Below are 23,272 nucleotides of genomic sequence, written 5' to 3'. Positions count from 1 at the left end.
AAAAAGATTAAATAACTTGCCAAGGAACACATAGCAAGTTATTGAGGGCATGAATAAAATCCACAGTCCTTCAAAAAGGAAGCCACTTAGCTCATAGGCTCCTTTTCAGGAAAGTTCAGTGTATTTTTCTTCACTGAAAAGGAAGTTCAGAATAGGATAATGGCGTTAATATTCCACAACTCTAAGCTCTTCCCCGAGTAAAGATCAAGTTGTGATTACCCAACTCAGGAAAACTAGTTTGAGGTTCTCTGGTTAATCCTCAATGTCATATTTATATCATCAAAAACAATCCCTTTGTAATGTGATTTGCTGCCCAGTTTTTTTTTCCTCCGTTTCTTTCTTTCTCATGAGGGACTCTCAAGACTTCACTGGCAAAACTGAAATTTACTGCAAAACACCCAGGACCATTTTCAGCACTGCTAGCACCCAGCCCCTGGGAGCAGCATGGATTTCCTTAAAATTAAAATGTTGCAATCCCAAGAAGCATATAAAGAAGTGCACCGTGACTTACATTATGTAAACTAAACAATAATGGATATAAAGCAGAAGCAAATATTTTCTTAATTCGGTTAGGAGTAGACCATAGTAAGCATTTTCAACGTATTTCATTCTTTTCACACTGTATTATATCAGGACGTTGTGTCAGGGCCACGCTGCTGCTCAGTAACAGCAGTGTGCACTGCCTGGGCTTAGACACACTGTGGGCTGGCAGGATTTTGCTTTAGACACAATCCTGACCTCCCTGTGACAGCTAACGTGGGAAAAGATAGAGGGTGAGTACTACACAACCTGAACAACGTCAACAGGAGGAGCTTGCTCCTGCACCACACTTAGAACTGGAAGTGCCATTTTCCGCTGGGAATTCCCCCGTGAGAGAGAAAACACACAGACCAAGGAGAACCCTGGTCATGGAACGCAGCTGCAGAATCAGAGAGCTGCCTCTTTCCACTGCAATCCATCCTGCTAGTCCATCCAGGTCACTCTTCCTAATGTCCAGATCTCGTCATGGCACTCTTTGGTCAAAATTTTCTCTTTCCCAGGCACAGAATAACAAAGAACCTCATCTCAGGCCATTACTCAGCCTGTCTATGGGTGACAACAGCCTTCAGACTGCAATGCTTATCCAGTTGTCACATACTTTAGCCGAAAGCTTCTTTAACGCAAAAGATCACCATCTCTCAGGTTCATTTTCTTAATATATTTTCAAATTCAGTCTTTATCTACAAGTGGTTGTTTGCTTTATTTTTGTTTTTGAATTAAATTGGAGCAACTTTCCACCTTCTTGGAGCCTTGCCATCATTGAAATGTCATCAGACCTCTGGCCCCTGAGAACCAAGTCTGAATGGCAACGGAGAGCTATATCCTCCTTCATTCCCGCAACCGGAGGCAGGAGAGAGCCCAGTGGATGCCTGAAGAGTCCAGATGGACACTGTGCCTTGATCAGTAGAACTCAGCACAACCCAGGGCAAGTAGCAGAACACAGAGCCAAGTCAGGATGTGGCAAGACCTGGGACAAGAGCCACCAACACTCACTGTGCTGGCTTCCTTCTTGAAGTAATGCCACCTCGCTCACAGCAGCAGTTTCCCCTCTATTATCGCAGTGGCATTTCGGCACATTGTGAATGTGAGCCTGTCAGAAGGGCAAACAATGACACACGTGGCCCTCATTCAGAGGCACTGTGGGGTCCTGCCCAAAGATCCCTGAGACTAAAAGGAAAAGAAGAGGCAGCAAAGGGAAGATCCAGGAGTAGAAAAGAGCCCCGTTTCCACTCTGAGGAACACTCTGGAATCAAACAGGCTGGAAATGTAAGTCGCAATTACATTCCCTACTAATTTACCTAACTTCTTTAAGCAATCGCTTCTCAGGCTTTAAGATGGGGAGCTTAGAACACAGCAGGTTCTCAATGCTATTAGTCTTTGTGGCACACACTCCGGCTGGCTGACAACCCAGCATCCACACCCCATTCTGCTCTACCAGTATCATTTTTGCCAGACTACAGGGGATGAATCTTACTGATCTAAGTTAGTGATGGCGCTTGGCCTCTCATAATGTCTGAGGGTCTGCCCTGGTTCAGACCTGTGAAATCCAAGTGGAATGCAGTGTATCTGCCTGTGGAGAAGTTTTCCTCCTGAATAAAAGAACGGCCCCACAAGACTCCTTTGCTTCCCACTCCCTTTCCAGTGCGGGAGCAGTCATGTGAAGAGATGATGCTGTAGCAAGAGCAGCCCAGGAAGACAGATGCTGTCCCACACACTGGGGGTGCAGGGGGAAGCAGGGAAGAGCTCAGGATGGCTGGGATTTCCCTAGGCCAGTGCCCTAGACTTCTTGTTATGGGAGATAACCAAATGTTTTTGTTGTTGAACCTCATCAAGTCCTCTTTTATTTACACTCAGAGGCTTCCTAACTCTTACTCATGCCTCCCCGTTCTTTTCCCCAGGCCAGCCATATTTCTTCGGACCTCCCAACTGCTTAGCCACTGCAAAGGCCAAAGTCATTTGTAATCCCCAAAAGAACTTGGTAGAAATCAGGTGGAAAAAAGAAGTTGAGCACACAGAGCTATTTCAGATTTTTAAACAGCTCCAGTATTAAGCATGGCTTTTAATACCAGAGGCAGAAATCAAAATAAATGCAGAGGTATCTAAAGGGGGCTGGGGCACATGCTGCAATAAAAGTTTAATTTACTTTTTTTTTTCCCCAAGAGTTGCTACTTAAGGCAATGCTTACCCACCCACACCCCCAAAAAAAAAACTTAATAAAACAAAAAGCACACAATAATACACTCCAGGAAACAGGAAAAAGCAATATCTTCAATGTTCTAATCTGGAATCTTGCTGTTCAAAATGGGATCCATAGACCACAGTCAGCATCACCTGGGGGCCTAAGACATGAAAACCTCAGGTTCCACTCCAGAGCTGCAGGATCAAGATCTGCACTGCAACAAGAACCTCAGCTGGCCCAATACACATAGGAGTGTAAAAGCCTCCTAGCAGTGCTTCAGCATGACTCATAATGTCTGGAAGACTCCAATGCACAGCCAACTACACAGCTTCCTTCTTTCCCCTCTTGGATGAAGAAAACCATGGCCACGAAAAGAGGGTACAGGAAAAAATAATCTATGGATGCACATTCATGTATTTTATGACATGTTCTTTGCTAAGTACAAGGGCATTACAAAATATGAGTCACATCCCACATAGAAATCTCAAACCCAATGACTCTCCACTGTCTAGTGTGTCCAGTAGGACAAATAAACCCATACACATGACATGCCTCATGAGAATACTCAGATGTTTAAAAAAGCTTTTTTGTAAGTACATGAAAACAATTAACAATCCCAACATTTACTAACTATCCATCACTCATGGCTGCTCAGGGGAGATGCTATGACACAGGGAGAGAAGCAGCTAGGTGAGCATCATTCTCAGCAGAGGTATATGCAGCACTACTGCTTTCTCTCCCACTCATGAAGACCTCTGATGAATCAAGGGTGATATCATTATCTTATCAGAGCAAAAACCTTGGATATGTTCATCTTTTAAGTGATTCAGTAAGTATGTTGGCACCTGACCTACCATTAGCAATCAATTACTCACACACCACCTGTCCTGCTCAGGACAGCCAGGTGGCCCAGGAGGACCAGACAAAACCAAAAACAGTCCTCCAACACTCTCACTGACTACCCAATCTCCTCTGACCTTTTCAGTAGGTTCCTGGCTTTCATCCTGCTTATTCCTTCTTTATAAGCCAATGGTGCTCCATGGCCTTATTTGGCTCTTTTGACTGTGGCCCCCATCCACAGCATGGTGTCCAAGGCATCTGCCCCATCATTTGGGATTTCCTGAGTCTGTATCCTGGAGAGTCACTAATCAACTGTTCTGGACAAATCTGTTTCCCATCAACGAATGAGGAAAGGCTGTTCCGATTTTCTTTGAAATATGGGAGAATGACAATTTCACAGCTTCTACTAGCAGCAAAAGGAGGCAAGAAATCAGAAGACATCATCTTTTTATTCCCTAAAGGTGTATCTTCATCTGTAAAAGTAAGAAAACCACCAAGAAGAAAGCCTTTGCATGCTTGGGGTCTCAGCTGGGTAGGTTCTAGACATTGCCATCATTCAACAAATTTCCTTCAAATGTGGCCTGGAAGGCTGGAATCCCATGCTAGTTTTCTCAAGTCCAACCACAAACAGATACATGTGGTCAAGAGATCACTATCAACTTTTTATTAAATATGATACTTACCATGAACAAAGGAAAACCAAGATAATCCCCAAATCACAAGTTCATTATTCTCTGACTCCCAGTAGGTAGGAGGGATATTTTAAAGATGCTCTTGATGACAACAGCCCCAGAACAGACATTTGGCTTAATTCCTTCTCCACGGCCAAGATCATTCTCTGATCTGAATGCTTTAAAATAGTCCTGAGAGAGTCAGCTAATGACCATTTTGATGCAAGAGAGGTCCTTGGAGAACGTGTTGTCAACCTTCCTTATTTTACAGCTGAAGGAACCAAGCCCTGGGGCAACTGAACTGTCAAAAAGTATAGAGTTAAAAGTCTCAGGGGAGGTGGTGGTGGGGAGCCTACTGGCAAGGACTCAAGTGAAGTCTGAGGAGATGTGAGAGTGATCAGCTTTACGACCTTCAGAATGACCTCAAACAAGTCCACAGGTACTCAGCAGTCATCAGTCCCCTGTCTGCAGGCCTGCTCTGCTAAACTGTCAGAGCTATTGTAGGAGGCCACTAGATGAGTGTATTATACAGGTGCTATCATTTCCCAAGTCAAAGACACGCTTCGGAAGTCAACAGGGGCTCCTGGCTGGCCTATCCACATGACAGGCATAAGCAACTTAGATCAAATATTAATAAGTCTAAATTTCCAATGTGATATTTATATCCCTGCAGGTGGTCTCTTTCATACAAATCTCCACTTAACTAGCTCTGCTATCAGAAGCCTCCATTGAACCACAATAGCCCATCTGTACACTTGAAAGAAAGTGCTCCTATGGGAGAGGATTAAAATAACACAACTCAGATGACACAAGTATTTAAAGAGACAATTGACATCCTTTCCACAAAATTTCAAGAAGAATTGGTCGAGGACAACATAATTTTTAAGATTTTCAAAACATCAATGAAAAAAACTTAGTATTTAAAACTAACAAGGCAGGGTCACTAAATGATGAGGATCATATATTTAGCTCTGTTGCTCAGTTCTTTTAATCTACACTTACCATATAGTCACATTGTTATGGCTTGGATCTGGAATGATGTCCCCCAAAAGATTTGGTCCCTAATGCAGAGGTGGGGCTTCTGGGAAGTGATTGCATTATGAGGGCTCTGACCTCATCAGTGGATTAATCCAGTTAGTGGATTAATAATCTGAATGGAGTACTTGGAGGTGGTAAAAATTTCAAATAGATAGGTCACGGTTTGGAGGAAGTAGCATGTGCCCTTGGGGACTATATCTTGTCCCTGGACCCTCCCTCCTTCCCTCTCCCTCCTTTTCTCCCTTCCTCTCTCCTTCCTGGCCACCTTATCCTGAGCAGTTTTCCTCTGTCACGCCCTTCCCCCATGTTCTGCCCCACTTCAGGCCCTGAACAATAGAGCTGATCAACCGTGGACTGAACAACCTCTGAAACCGTGAGCCAAAATAAACCTTTCCTTCTCCACGTTGTTTGTTTCAGGTATTCTGGTCACAGTGATGAGGAGCTGACCAATACACATATGTTTGTTAATTCATTCAATAATCATTTACCAAGCTCTCACTCAGGGCTGTTTGTTACTAGTTCTGGGCACTGAGACTGTCTGCACAACAGAAACTCCTGTTCTCGTGGAGCTGACATTTAAGTTAGGGCTGGGGAAATGGATGAGATTAATGTGGATAATACACAAAATTACTAAGGACAACACACAGCAGTAGTTTTCAGACTTTATTATACATTGGAATTAGAGGGCTTCTTAAAACCCAGACTGCTGGCCTTACCTGTGTTGTTTCTGAGTCAGCACGTGGGAGGGCATGAGACTGCGTCTTTATCAAACTGAGACTGCTGCTGCTAGTGGCACACCTCAGTGACCACTATGATCGATGGAGGACAGTGCTGTGTACAGTCAGGAAAAGTAAAGCAGAGAACAGAAAGTTTGGGGTAGGAGGATTGCAATTTGCCACAGGATGGCCATAGAAAGATCACTGATGCAAAATTTGAGCCTAGATCTGACATAGGTAAGGAAAAGAATATTTCAGATAGAGGGAAGAGCCCATGCAATGATCCTGAGGCAGGAACATGCAAGACAAGGAGGTTCATTTGCTTGGAACATAGAGAAGACAAGAAAGAATCAGGAGACGAGGTCAAGAAGATAATAAGAGGCCAGACCTTGTAAGGCCCTGTGGGCTGCCTTGAGGACTTGACTTTCTCTCTTAAGACAGAAGGGGGACTGGACGGTTGTGAGAATAGGCATGATATAAGTCAACTTAGTGAAATAGCATTCCTCTGGATGCTATGTAGAGAACAAAACACAGGGGCAAGGGTAGAGGAAGAGAAGCCTTCAGGATGTTACCTAACCAACACAGACAAGGGAGGATGGTGCCCTGGACCACAGGGTAACAGGGGAGGTGGTGAGAAGTGATCAGCAATAGAATTTACTAACACATTGGACAGCCCATAGGATCTGAGGGAAAGACAAGGGCCAAGCAACACCACAATTTCTGGCTAATTCAATAGAAGGATGGTCCTGCCATTAAAAGCAGCAGGAAAGACTGTGAGAACAGCTCTTTGTTGGAGGGCATCAGGGCAACGGAGTTCCTTTGTACTTAGTTATTCAATTTTAGAGTTGAAATTGAGAGCCTGAGAATACCATTTCATACTGAGAGAAACCAGGACAAGCAAAGGCCCTAGCTGAGGACACAGGACATAAATCAGTGATTGAGGGAGTCCACTAGATAATCCTTGGCTACTGTGACCCCAAGAGTACTCTGTATAGACAAGGGTTAAATTTTAAATACCTTGGAATATAAATACATGCTAACACTATTTAAATTTCCAGAAAATCTGTAATCAATGCACAATGTATGCAGCAACTTATGTTACTGACCAAAAACCCATTCCTATTTATAATACATATTTAAGATTTACCCCCAGGACAGCCTATTAAAATAATCCAAGTATGACTAGCTTCAATTCCCCAGAAATAGGTATTTCCTTGCACACATACAAATTGTGGACATTAAATTTTTATAGTTAACTGTTCAATGCCTGTTTCACTTGAACTGTAAACTCCATGACAAAAAAAACATGTCTCTGCTGCTCACCACTCTGTCAGCTCAGAGGACTGTGCCTGGAACCTAGTAAATGCTCAACAAATATGTCAGTTAACCACATAAGACACTGAACCCAAAAACCCGATGTTCACCTTTCACCAGGGAAGGAGTAGACTATATAACAAATGGGAAACAGAAAAGTAAATGAAAAAAATAATCAAGTGAAGAACTGAGTTAAATTGCTTTGCTTTCAGAAAGTCTCAAAATGTGTTTTACCCAGACCTCTGTAGCCTTTGATAATATATGAAATTTAATATAATAATGATACTGCAGGCAAAGGAAGGAAGGAGGGAGGAAGGAAAGGGAGAAGGGAAGGAAGGAGGGAGAGAGACCCAGTCACATCTGCCCTGGCCCCCCTAGACAGCCCTAATGCTCAAGCCTGTTCCCAATGCAGCTGAATGTGCACAGCTGAGGAAAGATTCCAGCCGGGAAGCAGCGCAAAGTGATTCTTCTCCTCTGGGTTCACGCAGTAAGACTTCCTTACATTGTTGCTCAAACAACTGCTAGCAGCTGTTAAGGGACAGAAAACTGCTCAAAACACCCTCAAGTATTCCTCCCCGATGATGTGCAGATGGAATGGAAAGCCAAGTTTCTAGAATGGATGACATTCTTGGTTCGTGCTAGAGCTTTCACCAAATGTCACCATTTGTCAAGACCCCGAAAATCAGGAAGCCACATTTACTTAAGCCAGAAAAGAAATTGATAATTAGACTTTTATCTTAATCCATTAAGCCATATAATTCACATAATTATAATTTTTTCCTGAAACACAAAACACAAAAATTCACATAATTATAATTTTTTCCTGAAACACAAAACACAAAACAAATATTTTGGTTCACCATAAAGCACTTTGTAACTTGCAAAAATTTTGCCTGTGTACTTATTCTACTTTCTGGGTATATCCAATGTTCCTTACTTCATGTTCTCTGCTTTACTCCTCAAGTTTATTAATCATTTAATTGCTAGGTACCTAAGACAGAGCATGCCCAAGATCAGAGATGAAAGATGTTCATTAAAAAACTGTTTTCAGCCTTAAGAATATAGAGTAGTACATGTGCCTAAATACTTTAAATATTTGCACCCCCACCCTCACAATATTTTATATGTATATATATATATATATACACACACATATCTATATATATGTATGTATATCTATATATATCTATATCTATGCATATATATATATAAAATTACTCATTTGAACTTGCAGCTCAGCCTTACATCTGTGCTCTCTGCCACTGACGGGCACATGTATTTGCACAGCCTACTGGTGAGACAGAGTCTAGCATGTCTCCAGTCAGATCACATTGACCAAAAGCTCCTGAACACCTCCCAAGTGTCAGCACTATCTGGGATGTAGAGATGAGCAACGCGGAGTTACCAACTCTGGGAAATAACCAGTCTGGAGGAAAGTGAGGAAAAGAGAGACCCAACTTTCAGCACAGTGTCACAGCACTTGGAAGCCACCACTTTGAGGGGCTAAACCCAGAAATGGTGGAGATAGTGGAGAAAAGGATCAGAAAAAGTTTCACAGGGAATGAGTGCTCTGAATTGAGTGGTGGAAGAGGAGGAGTTTAGCCAAATGAAGAAGGGAAGCCATGAAGCAGAAACTAGAAGTATTGCAAGTTGAAGCAGAAGCACTCTGGGCAAGAAGGGGAAACTGGCAGTCCTCCCTTTGCCTGCTTTATCTGCTTTCTGGTTCATAAATGGCATCTTCTTGATGTTCCCTCACTCTGTAGAAGGGGGAAAGCAACTCTCCTGGGCCTCTTTAAAATGAGCGCTAAGGCCCTATAACCAAACCACCTCTCAAAGGTGCAATTTCCCAGTACCACCACATTAGGAATCAGTTTCCAAGAAACGACTCTGGGAGGATGCAGATATTCAGACCACAGTACATGCGCGTGCACATATGCACGCACCTAAAAAGCAATAGGATGTGAAAATAAGCATGAGAGCTACCATGTAGAATACAGTATTACATGTCTAGAAAGTTCTTCAGAAATCAAATGTTCTGAAACCAACACTTTTACAATACCTTAAGAATGGTCCAGCTGGGTTTAGTGGAACATGCCTATAATCCCAGCTACTTGAGAGCCTGAGTTAGGAGGATGGCAAGTCTAGGCCAGCTTGAGTGACAGTAAGAAGACCCTGTCTCAAAATAAAAAGTACTGGGGTGCAGTCCAACAGTACAGCTCTTGCCTTGCACACATTAGGAACTGGGTTCAATCCCCAGTACCACCCAAAATTAAAAACAACAATAAAGGAGTAGTCCCTATATAAAAGAATCCTACAATAAACAGATTTGCAGTGACAATTCTGAAGTGACTTGATATGCATTTTCTGTTTGCTTAAAATAGTGTCTCTCATTAATTCTGGACCAACAGGCTTAGTCAATTGCCAGACAAAGTGCTAAAGCTCCACTAACACCATGACACAGCATCAAATTAGAAAATAAAATGCTATGCTGTGGGAAGACCATGAATTTCAAACAGCCACTCCCCCTTCTATCATATATTGTAGCAAAACCTATTACATTTGCCAAGGCATTCTATCCAAATTTATTATCAGAGAGTCACACACAGGCATTCTAAGCACAGAGGATACAATAGGAAGGAAAGCATTTTCTTTCAACCCTGAGTGGGCAGTGCTCTGTGTTTTTGTTTTGTTTTGCTTTGTTTGTTTGCTTGTGGTGCTGGAGATGGAATCCAGGGCCTTGCCAATGCTAGGCGGGCACTTTACCACTAAGCTACTCCCCATCCCAGTCCCTGGGTTTTAATTCACTACATCAAAACTGAAGTTTACCAGTCTGGAAAGAGTACAGTGCCACTGAGCTTAATTCTATGCCAAATGAAACCTAAGATAATCACTTCTCTCATCTCCTAATATCTTACTAGGGATACTTTATGTTTCAACTTGAAGGAACAAGGAGAAAGAAGGTGCCAAATGTGTTCCCTGGTCCAAAGCAGAATCAATTTATGTAGAGGAGTACATAGGAAAGCTAGTGACTGTTACTAATGTTCCATCCAAAACTGAAGTCATTTAAATTTAGATCCAGGGTCCTCTCCCTGGAAATCTCACCCATAAGGCATGACAAGCTCTCGAGTCAGCCTGAATCTGAAGCTTTGGTCTACTGTGGACGACCCTACATGCCAACTTGGCATATTACTTTCCTGGCTCTATGCCTTCATTTCTTGTCTGTAAAATGGACATAATAGAGATGGCCACAGTGGTGCCTGCCTGTGGTGCCTGCCTGTAATACCTGCAGCTCAGGAGGCTGAGGCAAGAGGATTGCAAGTTCAAGGCCATACTCTGCAACTTAGCGAGACCCTGTCTCAAAATAAAAAATTTAAAAAAAAAACGATGGGGCTATAGCTCAGTGCTAAAGTATCTCTAGGTTCAATCCCTAGTACAAAAAAAAAAAAAAAGGCATAATAGTTCCTCCCCAGTAGAGTTATGGTAAGTCCCAAACTGGTGTGACATAAAGGAAGCACTCTACACATTAGTTACCAATTCTACATCCATAGTCAAGAGAATGCTATATCCCTCCCACAGAATGTATGCTGTTGTCAATACAACCAAAGACATTAGCCTTACCACACTCCTTAGGTACATAAGAAGGCAAGGGTTCCTCATGGTCTCCCTCAGGTTCCTATATCTGACTTTGTCTGACAAAGTTCTGAAAAAGGAATCGGTGCACCTGGTAGAGTGACTCATGTCTTTAAGTAGCAAAATTACCCTTACTTTAAAACAAAGTACATAATACTCTCAAGGTACAGTCAAAGAAATATATGCAAACGAAACTCCCCTGACTTTTATTTTAAACATAGGGCCTAAAGAGGAGGAAAGAGACAAAGGGGAAAGAGCAAGACCATCCAGATTAAAGCATTATATTATTTGTTCACATATAATAGATACCAACCACAGAGAGTCAGTTTGGCTGCTGCTGCTGAGTCTCTATCTCCACTTTCCACCCACGTCCCCTATTTTATCCACCAAAGATACCAGCAAACGATCCAAAGACTCCTGATCCTAATTTTTGTTAAGTCATTCCCCTATAAATCAGGGACAGCAGCAGCATCTACCAATCCAAGGAGACAAGAAAAAGCTTTTTAAAGTTAATTGCCCTGTTACAGTTGGAACTTTAAAAGTTGAAATTCTAAATTCTAGGTAAATTCAATGCTTTGCTTAGGTCAGAGAATATGGAAAAAATTAAATGCGAATTCTAGAAAGCTCTAGATCCAAAAATGAAGAAAACACATTTATTTAATGGTGTGCTAGACCACCCTATACATCAGGGGAAGGAGAGTTCCAGTTCGTGTTATTACTCAGGCAAGAAGTCACATGTACAAAAGGAGACCAAGGAAACTGTGAATGGCTGGAAAACAAAGTCCTCACTAGGTGCCAGGCGCATAAAAGTCACAGCCCTTACACACAGATTCACTAAATCCTCACAACACCCCGACATGAGGGATTTTCGTAAGTGTCCTTCTGATCAATGGCCCCCAAGCATAATGTCCTACTGGGTCACATGCACCACAACCACCCACAGCGAGGAAAAAACCCAAAGGCCTGAAACAGAATGAAAAACAGAAAACCTTACCTTAGGGGATCTCAGCTGAGAAAAAGAAAAGGACAACATGTTCCAGAGGGCCAAGGGAAAGAGCTCAGAACATTAATCTGACAAGAATAATGGGATGAGGTGACTGGCAGGGTACAGAGTGGCAGAATAAGGCAGGGGTTGACCTGCCTTTGCATTTCAAAGGCAATTCACTCCAACCTTGACCCTCTTGGTGAGAGAGGACAATTTCATCACCTGAGAAAACTAGTTGTACTTTCTTATCAGTTTAGAGCAAGATTAATGGCACACTTACTTCCAAATTCCATACCTCTTAATAACCCATAAACTCCCTTTTTTAGAGCTGCACCTCAAGGTTTGTATGTCTCTAGGTGCATTAGAGAAGCTGTGATCCTGCTGGCTGTAGTAACACTGGTCCTAATGGGAACACCAGTGACAGTAATGGCAGCAGCTGCTGCTGCAGTGGGGCTGCACTGACATCACTGCAAGCCTACTGTGTGCCACCCACTATTAAGGATCCTGGTTATGAAGAGCCTCATTCAATTTCAGAAAAAGATGAGATGGATCATATTTTCATCCCCCTTTAAAAGAATAGAGTCTGAAGGCTTGGTAACTTGCCCTGGGTCCCAGAGCAATGTATTCCAACCAAGCCAGTTGATACCAAAATCTGTACTCTTAACAACTGGACTACTCTTGAGCTGGGTGGTTTCAGAGTCTTGCTCACCAATTTTTTTCAGCTGATGCTTGTTGTGTTGAAGCATTTATTTTTTCAAACTCTCCCTAGCCTGTGGGATAAGGGGCACTCCCTAGAGTGATGACAATATATATATATATATATATATATATATATATATATATATATATATATATATATATATATGTAAGGCACTAACTTAGCTCAAGGACAAAATCCTACATGGATGATAATGACGAGAGCCACCAAAGTAGAAGCACAGTGGGAGGCTGATAATGACGACGGATGCTGAGTGGAAGAAGCTCCTTCCTTCTACTGTGGACTATGTTGGAAGTTTTTCATGTTAAAGGTTTTTAAATGGCTTTGACTTATTGACAGTTTGAGTTTACTGAGTCATTTCCTTTCATGTATTTTACTAGGTCATACTTGCATATGGTTTAAAATTCAAAATGTGATAAAAGGTTTATACCGAACAATCTCACTCCCACACAATCATCCTTTACTGTCTTTGCACAAATACAAATGAATAGAGTGAGATTCTTGTTTCTCCTCTCCCAGCCCCATTATTTTACAAAAAGTAGCATATTGCCTCCCTCTGTTGTTTACTCTTATTTAACTCACTTAACCAAGGAGCCTGGCAATTTTGTTTTTCATGTCAGTGTATAGAGTACTTTGCATTCTCCTTTATACTTGATGGGTATTCCGCAGTGTAGCTACACCATATAACATATTAAACAAGGACACCTGAGTTATTTCCAATCTTTTGCTATCACAAATGATAATGCCGGAGGTAACCTATGACTACGTCATTATAGACATAAACAGATGTAACTGGAGGATAAATTCCCAGCAATGAGGTGGCTGTAGTGGTGTGCTAGTAAATGTTCAACCACCAACTCTCCCTCAAAAAAGGCCCCGACTGTAGTGTCTGCAGATTACCATGGTGTGAATACTTCCGCCAGGACTAATCTCAAGCAATGTGATGTTATCAAACATGGAACTGGGAAGAGATGCACACAGGTACATAAAAGGTTTCCATGAGCTGACTCCAAGGCCCCACTGGGTTGCTGAGACAAAGGGTAAATGGACCTCAAGTTTTGAGAGATATCAGCAGATTCCTCCACCCTACAGATTTAACTTTGTAGTACTACCAACAAGTATTAAAATGCCTATCTCCTGAAAGTCTCACCAACTTCTATTGCCAAACTTTCAAGTTTATGATAGAAAGTATCTCAATGTAGTTTTAATCTGCATTTTTCTGTTTGTGAGTTTAAGCTATTTTTCAGCTAAGGGCCATTTCTATTTTGTGCTCAGTGAACTGTTCCTATTGATTGCTGATTTTGTTGGATGTACTAAGCATTTTGAACATTTACTTAATTATTGCATTAACCCTATAAGCAGGGTTAGATCCATGTTTCATGGGACATGAAGCTTATACAATTTGAACAATCTCTTTAAAATAGAAAATACAGTAATTAAGCATAAATGCATTTCTTTAAAATTTAAAAAAGAAATCATGGAGCCTTAAAGATTCAACCCCTTTCTTCTAGGATCCTTTTATACAATTTAACATTAATGCTTACATAGAAATGCTTCCTGGTTGCAATGTGGCTTCCCCTCTCCACTCTGCAACTTTCGGAACACAGTGTACTCACAGGTTCCTAAATCTTAAACTTCAGAAACTGCCTGAAAGATGAACAGCACGATCACCTTATCTCAGATGGGGAAACTAAGCCTTGCAACAACATGCCCTAAGTCATGAAATAGGTGTCAAATCAGGACTCTTTTGATTCCAAAGTCTTTGGGCTTAAATAATACCTACAGTGCCTTCCCGCTGGTGTTAAATCAACCATTGCACATGACCAAATTTATCTTTCCAAAGATAATCACTTTCATTATTAGTTCTTGGGGGGGGGGGGGGGGGGGAGTGCATGTGATTTAAAAGAAATTCCCAATTTCCATTTGTATTTTTAAAATATGTCTACCCTCCATTAAAAAAAAAATCAAAATTAAAAGCCCCTCTTCCTTCCAAAGTCTATACAGAGGCCAAGGTCAGCATCTAACGTGCCATACTGGCCAGGGGCTCATCTGCAAGGTTCTTAACACCCACAGGGAGGCAAACAATGAGACAAGAACATTCAAAGTTTAGCCTTTATATTGGGGTTGGCATTCTACTGAACTCTTCCATCTCTCACAACTGTGGATCATTAGATTTGTCTAGAAACAAGACCAGGACCAAGGACTAAGATCAACATTGGTCTAATAGCTAAACATATGAAGACCCTAAACCTATGTTAGAAGAGAAGATTCTTCCACACCAACTCAAAAAAAGGCAATTAGGCTGATCCATCATTTGCGGCAAATTTCAACATTCTTAACAACATAAGCCAAATCAGTGATTTTTTTCCAAGGACACTGCTAGCAAAGGCTGCTAAATAATATTTCATGCCTGGAAACCAGAGAGCTGAATACTCCATGAATACCATGGCGGGGACAGTCCAGAACAGCAAAGGGCCATTCAGCCAAATACTCCCAAAGCACCTCCACTGAGAGATGGCGATAGCTAAGGGGAGGGCCGAGTTGGACCCTCAAGGATGTGGGGTGAAACAAGAGTTGATACACAAGTGGCTACATTTTATCCCAGGCCTTTCAGGTTCTCTGATGAATAACAAGGAATGTCCTCACCTGATGAGTTCACTCAGCAGCCATTGGCTGCAGCTCTGTCCATCAGCTGTCAAGAACAGCCATGTGGAGTCAGATTCAAGAACAAAGTTAAGTCCTGGGTTTTGAGAGTTCATAACTCTTTCTACCCACCTCTTCCATCAGAGGCTTTCAAATTAAGGTACACCATGTTTTAAACTTTCAAACTCATCAAAAAACTTGCTCAAAACTTCTTTGATAGATAAAATGGTTCATATAAATGGTTATGTAAATGTATTCAGATTGAATAGTGGAAAACATAAAACTGAAAGTACAATCATTCTTTGTCAAAAGGTTCTGCATATTAAAAAAAAATACTTATTTTGAAGATCTAAACAAATCACTAGAAAACATGCTTCAGATCCAAACATACTCTAAATGCATGGCCTGTGGGACAGAACATCCAGATGCATTCTTAAAAGAGATTACATGCATTTATTCATTTCATAGGAATGAATCTACAGTCCTTGAAATTGTAATATTTCTGTAAACAAGTAAGGAGTTTTCATCTTTATCAGCTTTACCTGCTATTTGTACCGAACCATCCTCACCCAGAAGAATATTACCAGCTTTCAAATCCCTATTAGAAAAAAAAAAACAGAATGAATTTTAGAATCAGACATTATGTTACATTGATCATCTGGGAAAGACTTTTAAACACAACATACAATTATTATTTTATGAATATTAAAATTATATCATAGATTTTTAAAGTTACCAGGGTACACTGTCATTTTATAGTTTGCTCCTTGAGCACAGTCAGAATTCACTTCTTGTGAAATCATTCTCTATATTTAATTAAATCACTACGAAGTAGACTATTTTGTGTTTTGGAGTTACAGAATGTCCCTAAACTGAATAGTGGTATTTAATTAACAAGAATGAAAGCCTGTGCCAGGCATGGTGGCACATACTTATAGTTACAGCAACTGAGGAGGTTGAGGCAGGAGGATCACGAGTTCAACACCAGCCTCAGTAACTTAGTAAGGTCCTTTCTCAAAATTAAAAAAAAAAAAAATTAAAAAGGCTGGGTGGTTGAGTGCCCCTGGGTTCAATCCCCAGTACAAAAAAGAATTAAAGCTTTCTCTGTGTAAAGTTATTACAATTCCATTTAAATTCATCTGTGCCGTTATTTCAAATAATCCCATCACCATCTTAAAATAAATTTGATTGATCTCTCCTCTGGAAAGATAATAATGATAAATATTAATTATAATATTCTATATACTACTTATTTACTATATAGAAGCTATGTAGAGTAATTTCAGCACTTAAAGAAAATGATAATTTATAAGTCTGATTTCTAAAGTAATATTTTCCTAATTATTAAAAAATATAATAAAGACCATTCAATATATAGCTTGCTGATTCAAGGTAGAGAAATTACATTATTAGCATTACTGGTAAATGCTTGTACTTGCAAAAATCCCTATGATCACTACCCTTTTTGAAGCAATCAGGCACTCATATTCTATGCTATTTGGCTATTTTCAAGAATTATTGCAAAGTGGCTTCTCCTCTCCACTCTGCAACTTTTGGAACACAGTGTACTCACAGGTTCCTAAATTTTAAACTTCAGAAACTGCCTGAAAGATGAACAGCACCATCGCCTTATCTCAGATGGGGAAACTAAGCCTTGCAACAACATGCCCTAAGTCATGAAAGACTATGTCACAAAAGAAGATGAAATTAGTGTCTCTTCCTTCCTTCTCACTATCATGTCAAAAATAATTACATATTATAATGTTTGTAAGTCTTGCCTATATTTCAAAGTTGGAGCAGCTATTCAATTTAAATGAGTACACTTCAAGGGTAATTATGTTAACCACTTTTTTATGAGTTCATTCAGCACTTTTTACATTCAGCTCTTAATTCAGTGAAAGCAGATAAACCAATCCAGAGGATACCAATATAATTCATCAAACTGTGTTCTTGTCTCATAAGTTTTATTTTAGTTTGAGATTCTTTTAGTGCTGGGGATCAAATCTAAGGCTTGGTGCATGCTAATAAACACATGCTCTACCACTGAGCTAAACTTTTAGCCCCTAGTACTTTATTTCCATCTATTCAGCCTAAATTGGTTTTAGCATTTTTTTCCCTTTCCTTCTCTTGGTGGTGCTGAGGCTAGAACTCAGGGCCTCACCCATGCTAGGCAAGCACACTCTACCACTAAGGACACCCCAGCCCCTAGCCTAAGTTGGAAATAATGCCAATACCTATTTGAAATGTATGTTTCCTCATAATTCTTTACAAATTAGGACTAAGCAAATGAAGAGTTGAATTTCTGGTGGTACCATACCTATGAATCTGACCATTTCTGTGTAGATAGTCTAAGCCTTCCAAAACCTCTTTAAGAATTGTTGCTATTATTGCCTCTTCCAGAACTCCATTCTTGTGCTCTCCTCGGTTGACAATGTATTTGATGATGTCCAACATTGAGCCTGAGAGGACAAACAGAAGAAGATGAAAAGAAATTGCTAAGAACCTTCATTCCATTATCAGATTAGCACTCCATTATTAGAACATTAATGGGAACATCAAAATAAAATTTTCTTGTTGATTTGATGCAAATATTACCAAGGCTTACTAACAATTAAATGGAAGCCCAATGATCAGAAGCACTAACTCTGCACCAAGTTTGCAAAAGTACTTTCAGTATGAAAATTATTCTCATTGAGGGTTAGGATCTGAGAACAGGAGGTATAGCTCAGCACATGCCATGGGTTCAATCTTCGGCATCCCAACTTAAAAAAAGAAAAAAGGCCAAGCACAGAGGCATACACCTATAGTCCTATGTACTTGGAAGGCTAAAGAGAATGAATTGCTTAAGTCCAGGAGATGAAGATCAGCCTGAGCTATATAGTAAATGTCTCATATCATAAAAGGGTGGGGTCGGGGGGCCTGAGACTAGAAGATCATTCAGGGTCACTTTCTATATGTATAATTAGGTAAAAACTCCAAAGAGGGTTCCAGATAGCTGAACTGGAGTTGGAGGCAAAGAGAAAGGAAATAGTGAACTTCTAAGTAAAAAAGAAAAGTTCTTAACACCTGAAAGACAGGTGAGAGGTAAGGAAAGTAGGTTGCTGCTAGACCTCTCCTTATAACCCAAAGATCCCTATCTGTGAGTCTGAGTAATCTTTATTTTAATCTTCCTGATGCTTCATGTACTGACTTTTATAATGAAGAAATAAATACCAATTACTATGCTACAATATACTGATTGGTATCCTTGGCACTGTGAATTCACGTTTCAACACGTGCTAATTAATATTCGAAACCTCTGGGTCATTCTAAAAGCCATAATTACCCTGGGGCTCCACATTTCTGAAAAGTTAACAAATGGCTTACCTCAGTACCTGAATTTTGGCTCTGGGTTCTCTCTGATTAAATAAGAGGATTGAGTTTCCCCATCAGATACCACTGAACAGACTAATGGCCTGCCTCTCATTAAGAGATTTCATGTTATAAATTAGTACAGAAGAAAAAAATGCATATTTTCCTCCCCAGAGGAAAAAAAGAATCTGCTTATGCATTGACTCTTAGATATAGGGGTCATATAGATAACAATAATTCCAAAAACTATATTTATTCTTATAAGGATAAGGCCAAGCACATATACCCACCCCCTAGGCCTACTGAAAGAAGAGGGAGCAGGAGTCAATACCTGCCCACGTTCCCCTTGCCTGTGGAAACCTGCCGAAAGCCTATTCCTCGTACCTAAAGTCCTGGGAGCCTGGATTGGTCTCTATACATTTACAAATGACAATGAATTTTCTATCACATCCTCAGAAGGGAAGACAAGTTTATAAAAGGTAAAAGTTCCAACTTGAACAGAGGACTTGGGACTATTTCTGGGCCAGCTCACCAAGATTTCTAATTCTTCTTGAGGGGATGGAACCCCACAAGAAGAGAACTGGTCACCTAGTTGGCAAAGCACCACCCCTCCATACAAGAAGGAGCAGGCAGTTCGACACAACACCATAGCAGTGGCTGGGGTGGGGGGGGGGGGGGGTAGAAGGTAGCATTTCTTTCCTTTTTAATTAAAAACCAAAGTAGGTACTCAAGACAACAAAGGCTAATCATAGGACTAAGAAGGACCAGGAAGAGAACAGAACTTGGATCTCCAGGTTCCCTACTGAGACTTATACAAGCAGACTCCAGCCAATTACAAAGCTTTCGTCATCTCATTTCTGGGTCTCGGCTTGATCCAAGAGTTTCTTTAAAAAGGAAAAAAAAAAAAAAAAAAGATTAAATTAATTAAAATGTGTCCCTGGTTTCACCTCAGTTGGAATTGGATCTACAGATGAAAATGGGCACTATCATATAAATGCAGCTGCATCAGTTGTGGCTTTGTCCAGGCAGCACAAAAATGTTCTCCTCTGTTCTAAACTACACTTCACATCTCAGAACAAAGGGAGCTGCACCTCTGAAGACAACATCGGAGAGATCTCGGTGCACTAAGGAAACCACTTGAACTTTCTAAGCTTCAACATGCAGATCTACAAAATGAAGATGAGAATATTTGCAATGCAGAATAGTTGAGGTTTTTTTTATTGTTGGCACAGTGCTGGGAATTAAACCCAGCAGCATTCTACCACTGAGCTACATCCCTTCCTTTTTATATTTTATTGTGAGACAGGGTCTCACTAAGTTGCCAAAGCTGGCCTTGAATTTACAATCCTCCTGCCTCAGTCTTCTGTGTCACTGGGATTACAGGTGTGCAGCACCATGCCCAGCCTTAGCATATTTTATAAGTCAACGGGTCCTGCAGTCACAATTCCAGCACTAATAGCCACTGTGTGTATAACTTTGGGCAAGTTGCTTAACTCCCATGAGCTTTGGTGTCATTTCTGAAACCCAGAGACAGTCACCAGTCATTCAGGGATGCTGTCAAGATCAAATGAAATTAAAAAAAAAAAAAAAGAGAGAGAGAGAGTTCAAATGAGATAAAGTAAGTAAATTGCCTTGAACAGAATCTAGCCACACAGCAAGTGTTTGATGAAATTAATGGTTACCATTCTCATTCCTAAGAGTGATGTTAAAAGATTTTTTTAAAAAATCAAATACATAGATATGAAAAAGTCTTGAAGATTAAACTACTGTCAATGACTTGCATAACTTACAAGATCCGAGGCAGAGAGGGGAAGTTGTTTTCCCTTCTCAAATTCAACAGGATGAGAATAGTACCACTTCTGATGTACACTATAAGCAAATAACTGAGTATGTATTTCTCTCTCCACATCAACTGAAACAATGTACATTAAGAACTCCCTGGAAGCCAAGTGAGTTAGACAGTTCTTTCTTCAGGAAGCCCCCTCTATATGCACCATAGCCACTAGCCACATGTGGTGAGTTAAATGAGTTAAGAGAAAGGGAACAGAAACTCAAGTCCCTTAGTCATGCTGCCACATTTCAAGGGCTCAAGAGTCACACCTTACTGGTAGGACATGGACAGCATAGCTATAGGACACTATAGTGTTAATAAACAGCACTCAAATGACTCAGTATATTGCAATGACCTGAATAATGTTACAAAAGAAGGGGCTTAAAAAGAAAGGACTAGGTAGGGATGTAGCTTAGTGGTATAGAATTCCCATGGCATGAGTAAGGCCCTGGGTTTGTTCCCCAGCTCCAAAAAAGGAAAAAGAAAAATATCTTTGAAGAGAGTAAGTTGTAGCTGCAGAGAGGAACCTCTAAGGGCTTGAGTACATGGAAAAGGAAGTAGAGATCTTTAAGGCTGAGGAGAGGTTCAGGGAAGGACCTGGAGACATCAGAGCTCAAGAAGGTATTCAGGGACCCAGGCCTCACCTAACCTAGAAGGTCGGGGTATGTAACACAGGAAAAAGGGGACACAGATACTTCAGGAAGTTCAGCTCGATTATGAAAGGCTTTGAATAACAATACTAAATAATCTGGTAAGGCACAGTGGCCCATGTCTGTAATCCTAGCCACTCGGGAGTGTGACGCAAAAGTATCACAAGTTCAAGGCCAACCTTGGCAACTTAGAGAAACCCTGTCACAAAATAAAAATTTTTAAAAAGGACTGGGATGTAGCTCAGAGATAGAGCACCCCCAGGCTCATTCCTGGAAAAGAAAAAGAAACATGAAATCTAGAGTATTCTGTTGGCAACAGTAAACCAAACAGAATTTCCAACTATGGGAGTGAAGGATCAAACTGAAGTCCCCTCAGTTTATGCTGACTGCCACAAAAGGGGGAGGACGAAAACAAGCAAACAACAACAAAGCCCACTTACCTCCACTTAGCAATTTCATGACCAGCCAAAGTTCATCTTTTACCACAAAAGAGGTGTAATAGGTCACTACGTTGGGATGGCTGCACTGACTCATGGCTTGAATTTCTTTCTGCAAAAAGAACAAAACATGACATAGTACTATGGGGAACAAAGAGGGAAGCAAAATGCAAGTGAAGCATGGTTGAACACCTGGGCAACTTGGCTATTCAAAAGCATCCAGGAGGGGCTGCCTGAGCCATGAATTCAGAGCAGTTACATAAGGGCTTACTTTCATCCTTGTCAACTGGAAAACTCAGACAGTCCACTACAAGATGCCACAGAGCCTTGTGGGTCAGCCACAGGACAAAGGAAATTCAGATCAGCATACAGCCCAAATGACCCTCCAGTCTGCTAGCAGAGAGACCTGTTTGTGGGACAAAGTTCCTCCTCCCTGAATCAAAGGCCTTGGCACAAGTGAGTCATTAGGAGATCGGAATTCTGGTGCCAGCATGAACTCTGCTGGGTCTCATAATCTTCCTCATCCAAATGGGGACAGCAAAACTGTCTGTTTCTCAGGACTGCTGTGACGGTCAATGAGAAAAGCATGTGAAAATGCTAGAGTATCATTTCCCAAACTGTCTTCCATGATAGATATTCCCTCCAGAAAAAAAAAAAAAAAAAGAGGATGGGGCAGGTCAGGCAAAGTAAAATAAGCTTGGGAAACATCAGATACTATATTTCACACTAAGAGTCACAGCCTCCAAAAGTCCTGTCATAGTTTAACCCGCATTAGCACAGCAGAAAAAGAACGCTTTATGGTTCACATTTTGGAAACATCGCTATAGAAAAAAATAAATTTTTTATGTAAAGACATAAAATGACAAAGCTTTGAAATAAGACAAACACATTTTTCTGTAGCGCTCAAGTTCACATTGCTTTTGGTATTCTGTTTCCAGGCATTGCCAGAGGACTCCCATAAAGCTGCAGTCCAATAGTTAACTCTCCATTAAAGGTACCTACCTTCCAGGGCAACTCACACCCAAGGTGCTGCCCACAACCACAAGACCCTAAGTCATCGAAGGATCCTATTATGCACATTCATGATGACAGAAAAGTACATTTATGCATCCTATGAATATTTTCAATCATAATGAACTTCTCAAAGATTACTGACCAACATGTTCTAATATGGGCTGTTATATTTGCATATTTAATACTACCTAATCCTCAAATTACTAAGAAGATCCTGTTTGTCAGATAAGTTAACCAAAAATCCCACAACATGAAATGCATCTACATATATATATATATATATATATATATATATATATATATATAAAATATACTTTACATATATGTATATATATACTTTATGTGTGGGGGGTGTTTATGTAAAGTGCTTCTTACTGAAGGCAAATTCCTAAGAAATACACTAACTTTTCTATTTTCTTTTCATGATATATTTAATATTTCCCCTCTATCATTCCTTTCCCCCATTTAACTGATTACAGGTTTTCTATATCTTACACATTTTAATTCAACCACTCCTGCCTCTGAACAAAATCTGAAACCAGAGGTCCAGTTTCCATCTGTTTCCAGTGTCATGTTCTGCTATCATGAGATGCTTCTGAAGGAGAAATGGAACACCACCTGGGACATCACTATTCTAAGTCACCAGCATCCGCTCTGTGGGGGGATGGGCCATGTGGAAAGCCTGCAGCATTAGGCAGGGTCCAGTTTAAAGAAG

The 23,272-nt window shown here is 40.7% G+C and overlaps 1 protein-coding gene across 1 annotated transcript in view; it reads right to left on the bottom strand.

Annotated features, from left to right (window-relative positions):
* Positions 1 to 23,272, bottom strand: part of Stk39 (serine/threonine kinase 39) — a 270,584-nt gene that overhangs the window by 176,115 nt on the left and 71,197 nt on the right. The window contains exons 3-5 of the mRNA XM_027946124.2: positions 21,547 to 21,655; positions 17,592 to 17,733; positions 15,817 to 15,872 (exon numbers count right to left, since the gene is read on the bottom strand). Of these exons, the coding sequence (XP_027801925.2) occupies positions 15,817 to 15,872; positions 17,592 to 17,733; positions 21,547 to 21,655 (307 nt within the window). The remainder of the gene's footprint in view (positions 1 to 15,816; positions 15,873 to 17,591; positions 17,734 to 21,546; positions 21,656 to 23,272) is intronic.

This window comes from Marmota flaviventris, chromosome 11 (assembly GCF_047511675.1).
Source record: "Marmota flaviventris isolate mMarFla1 chromosome 11, mMarFla1.hap1, whole genome shotgun sequence".
NCBI classification, from domain to species: Eukaryota; Metazoa; Chordata; class Mammalia; order Rodentia; family Sciuridae; genus Marmota; species Marmota flaviventris.
The sequence above is the reverse complement of the archived record's forward strand: the minus strand, read 5'-3'. Positions and strand labels throughout refer to the sequence as shown.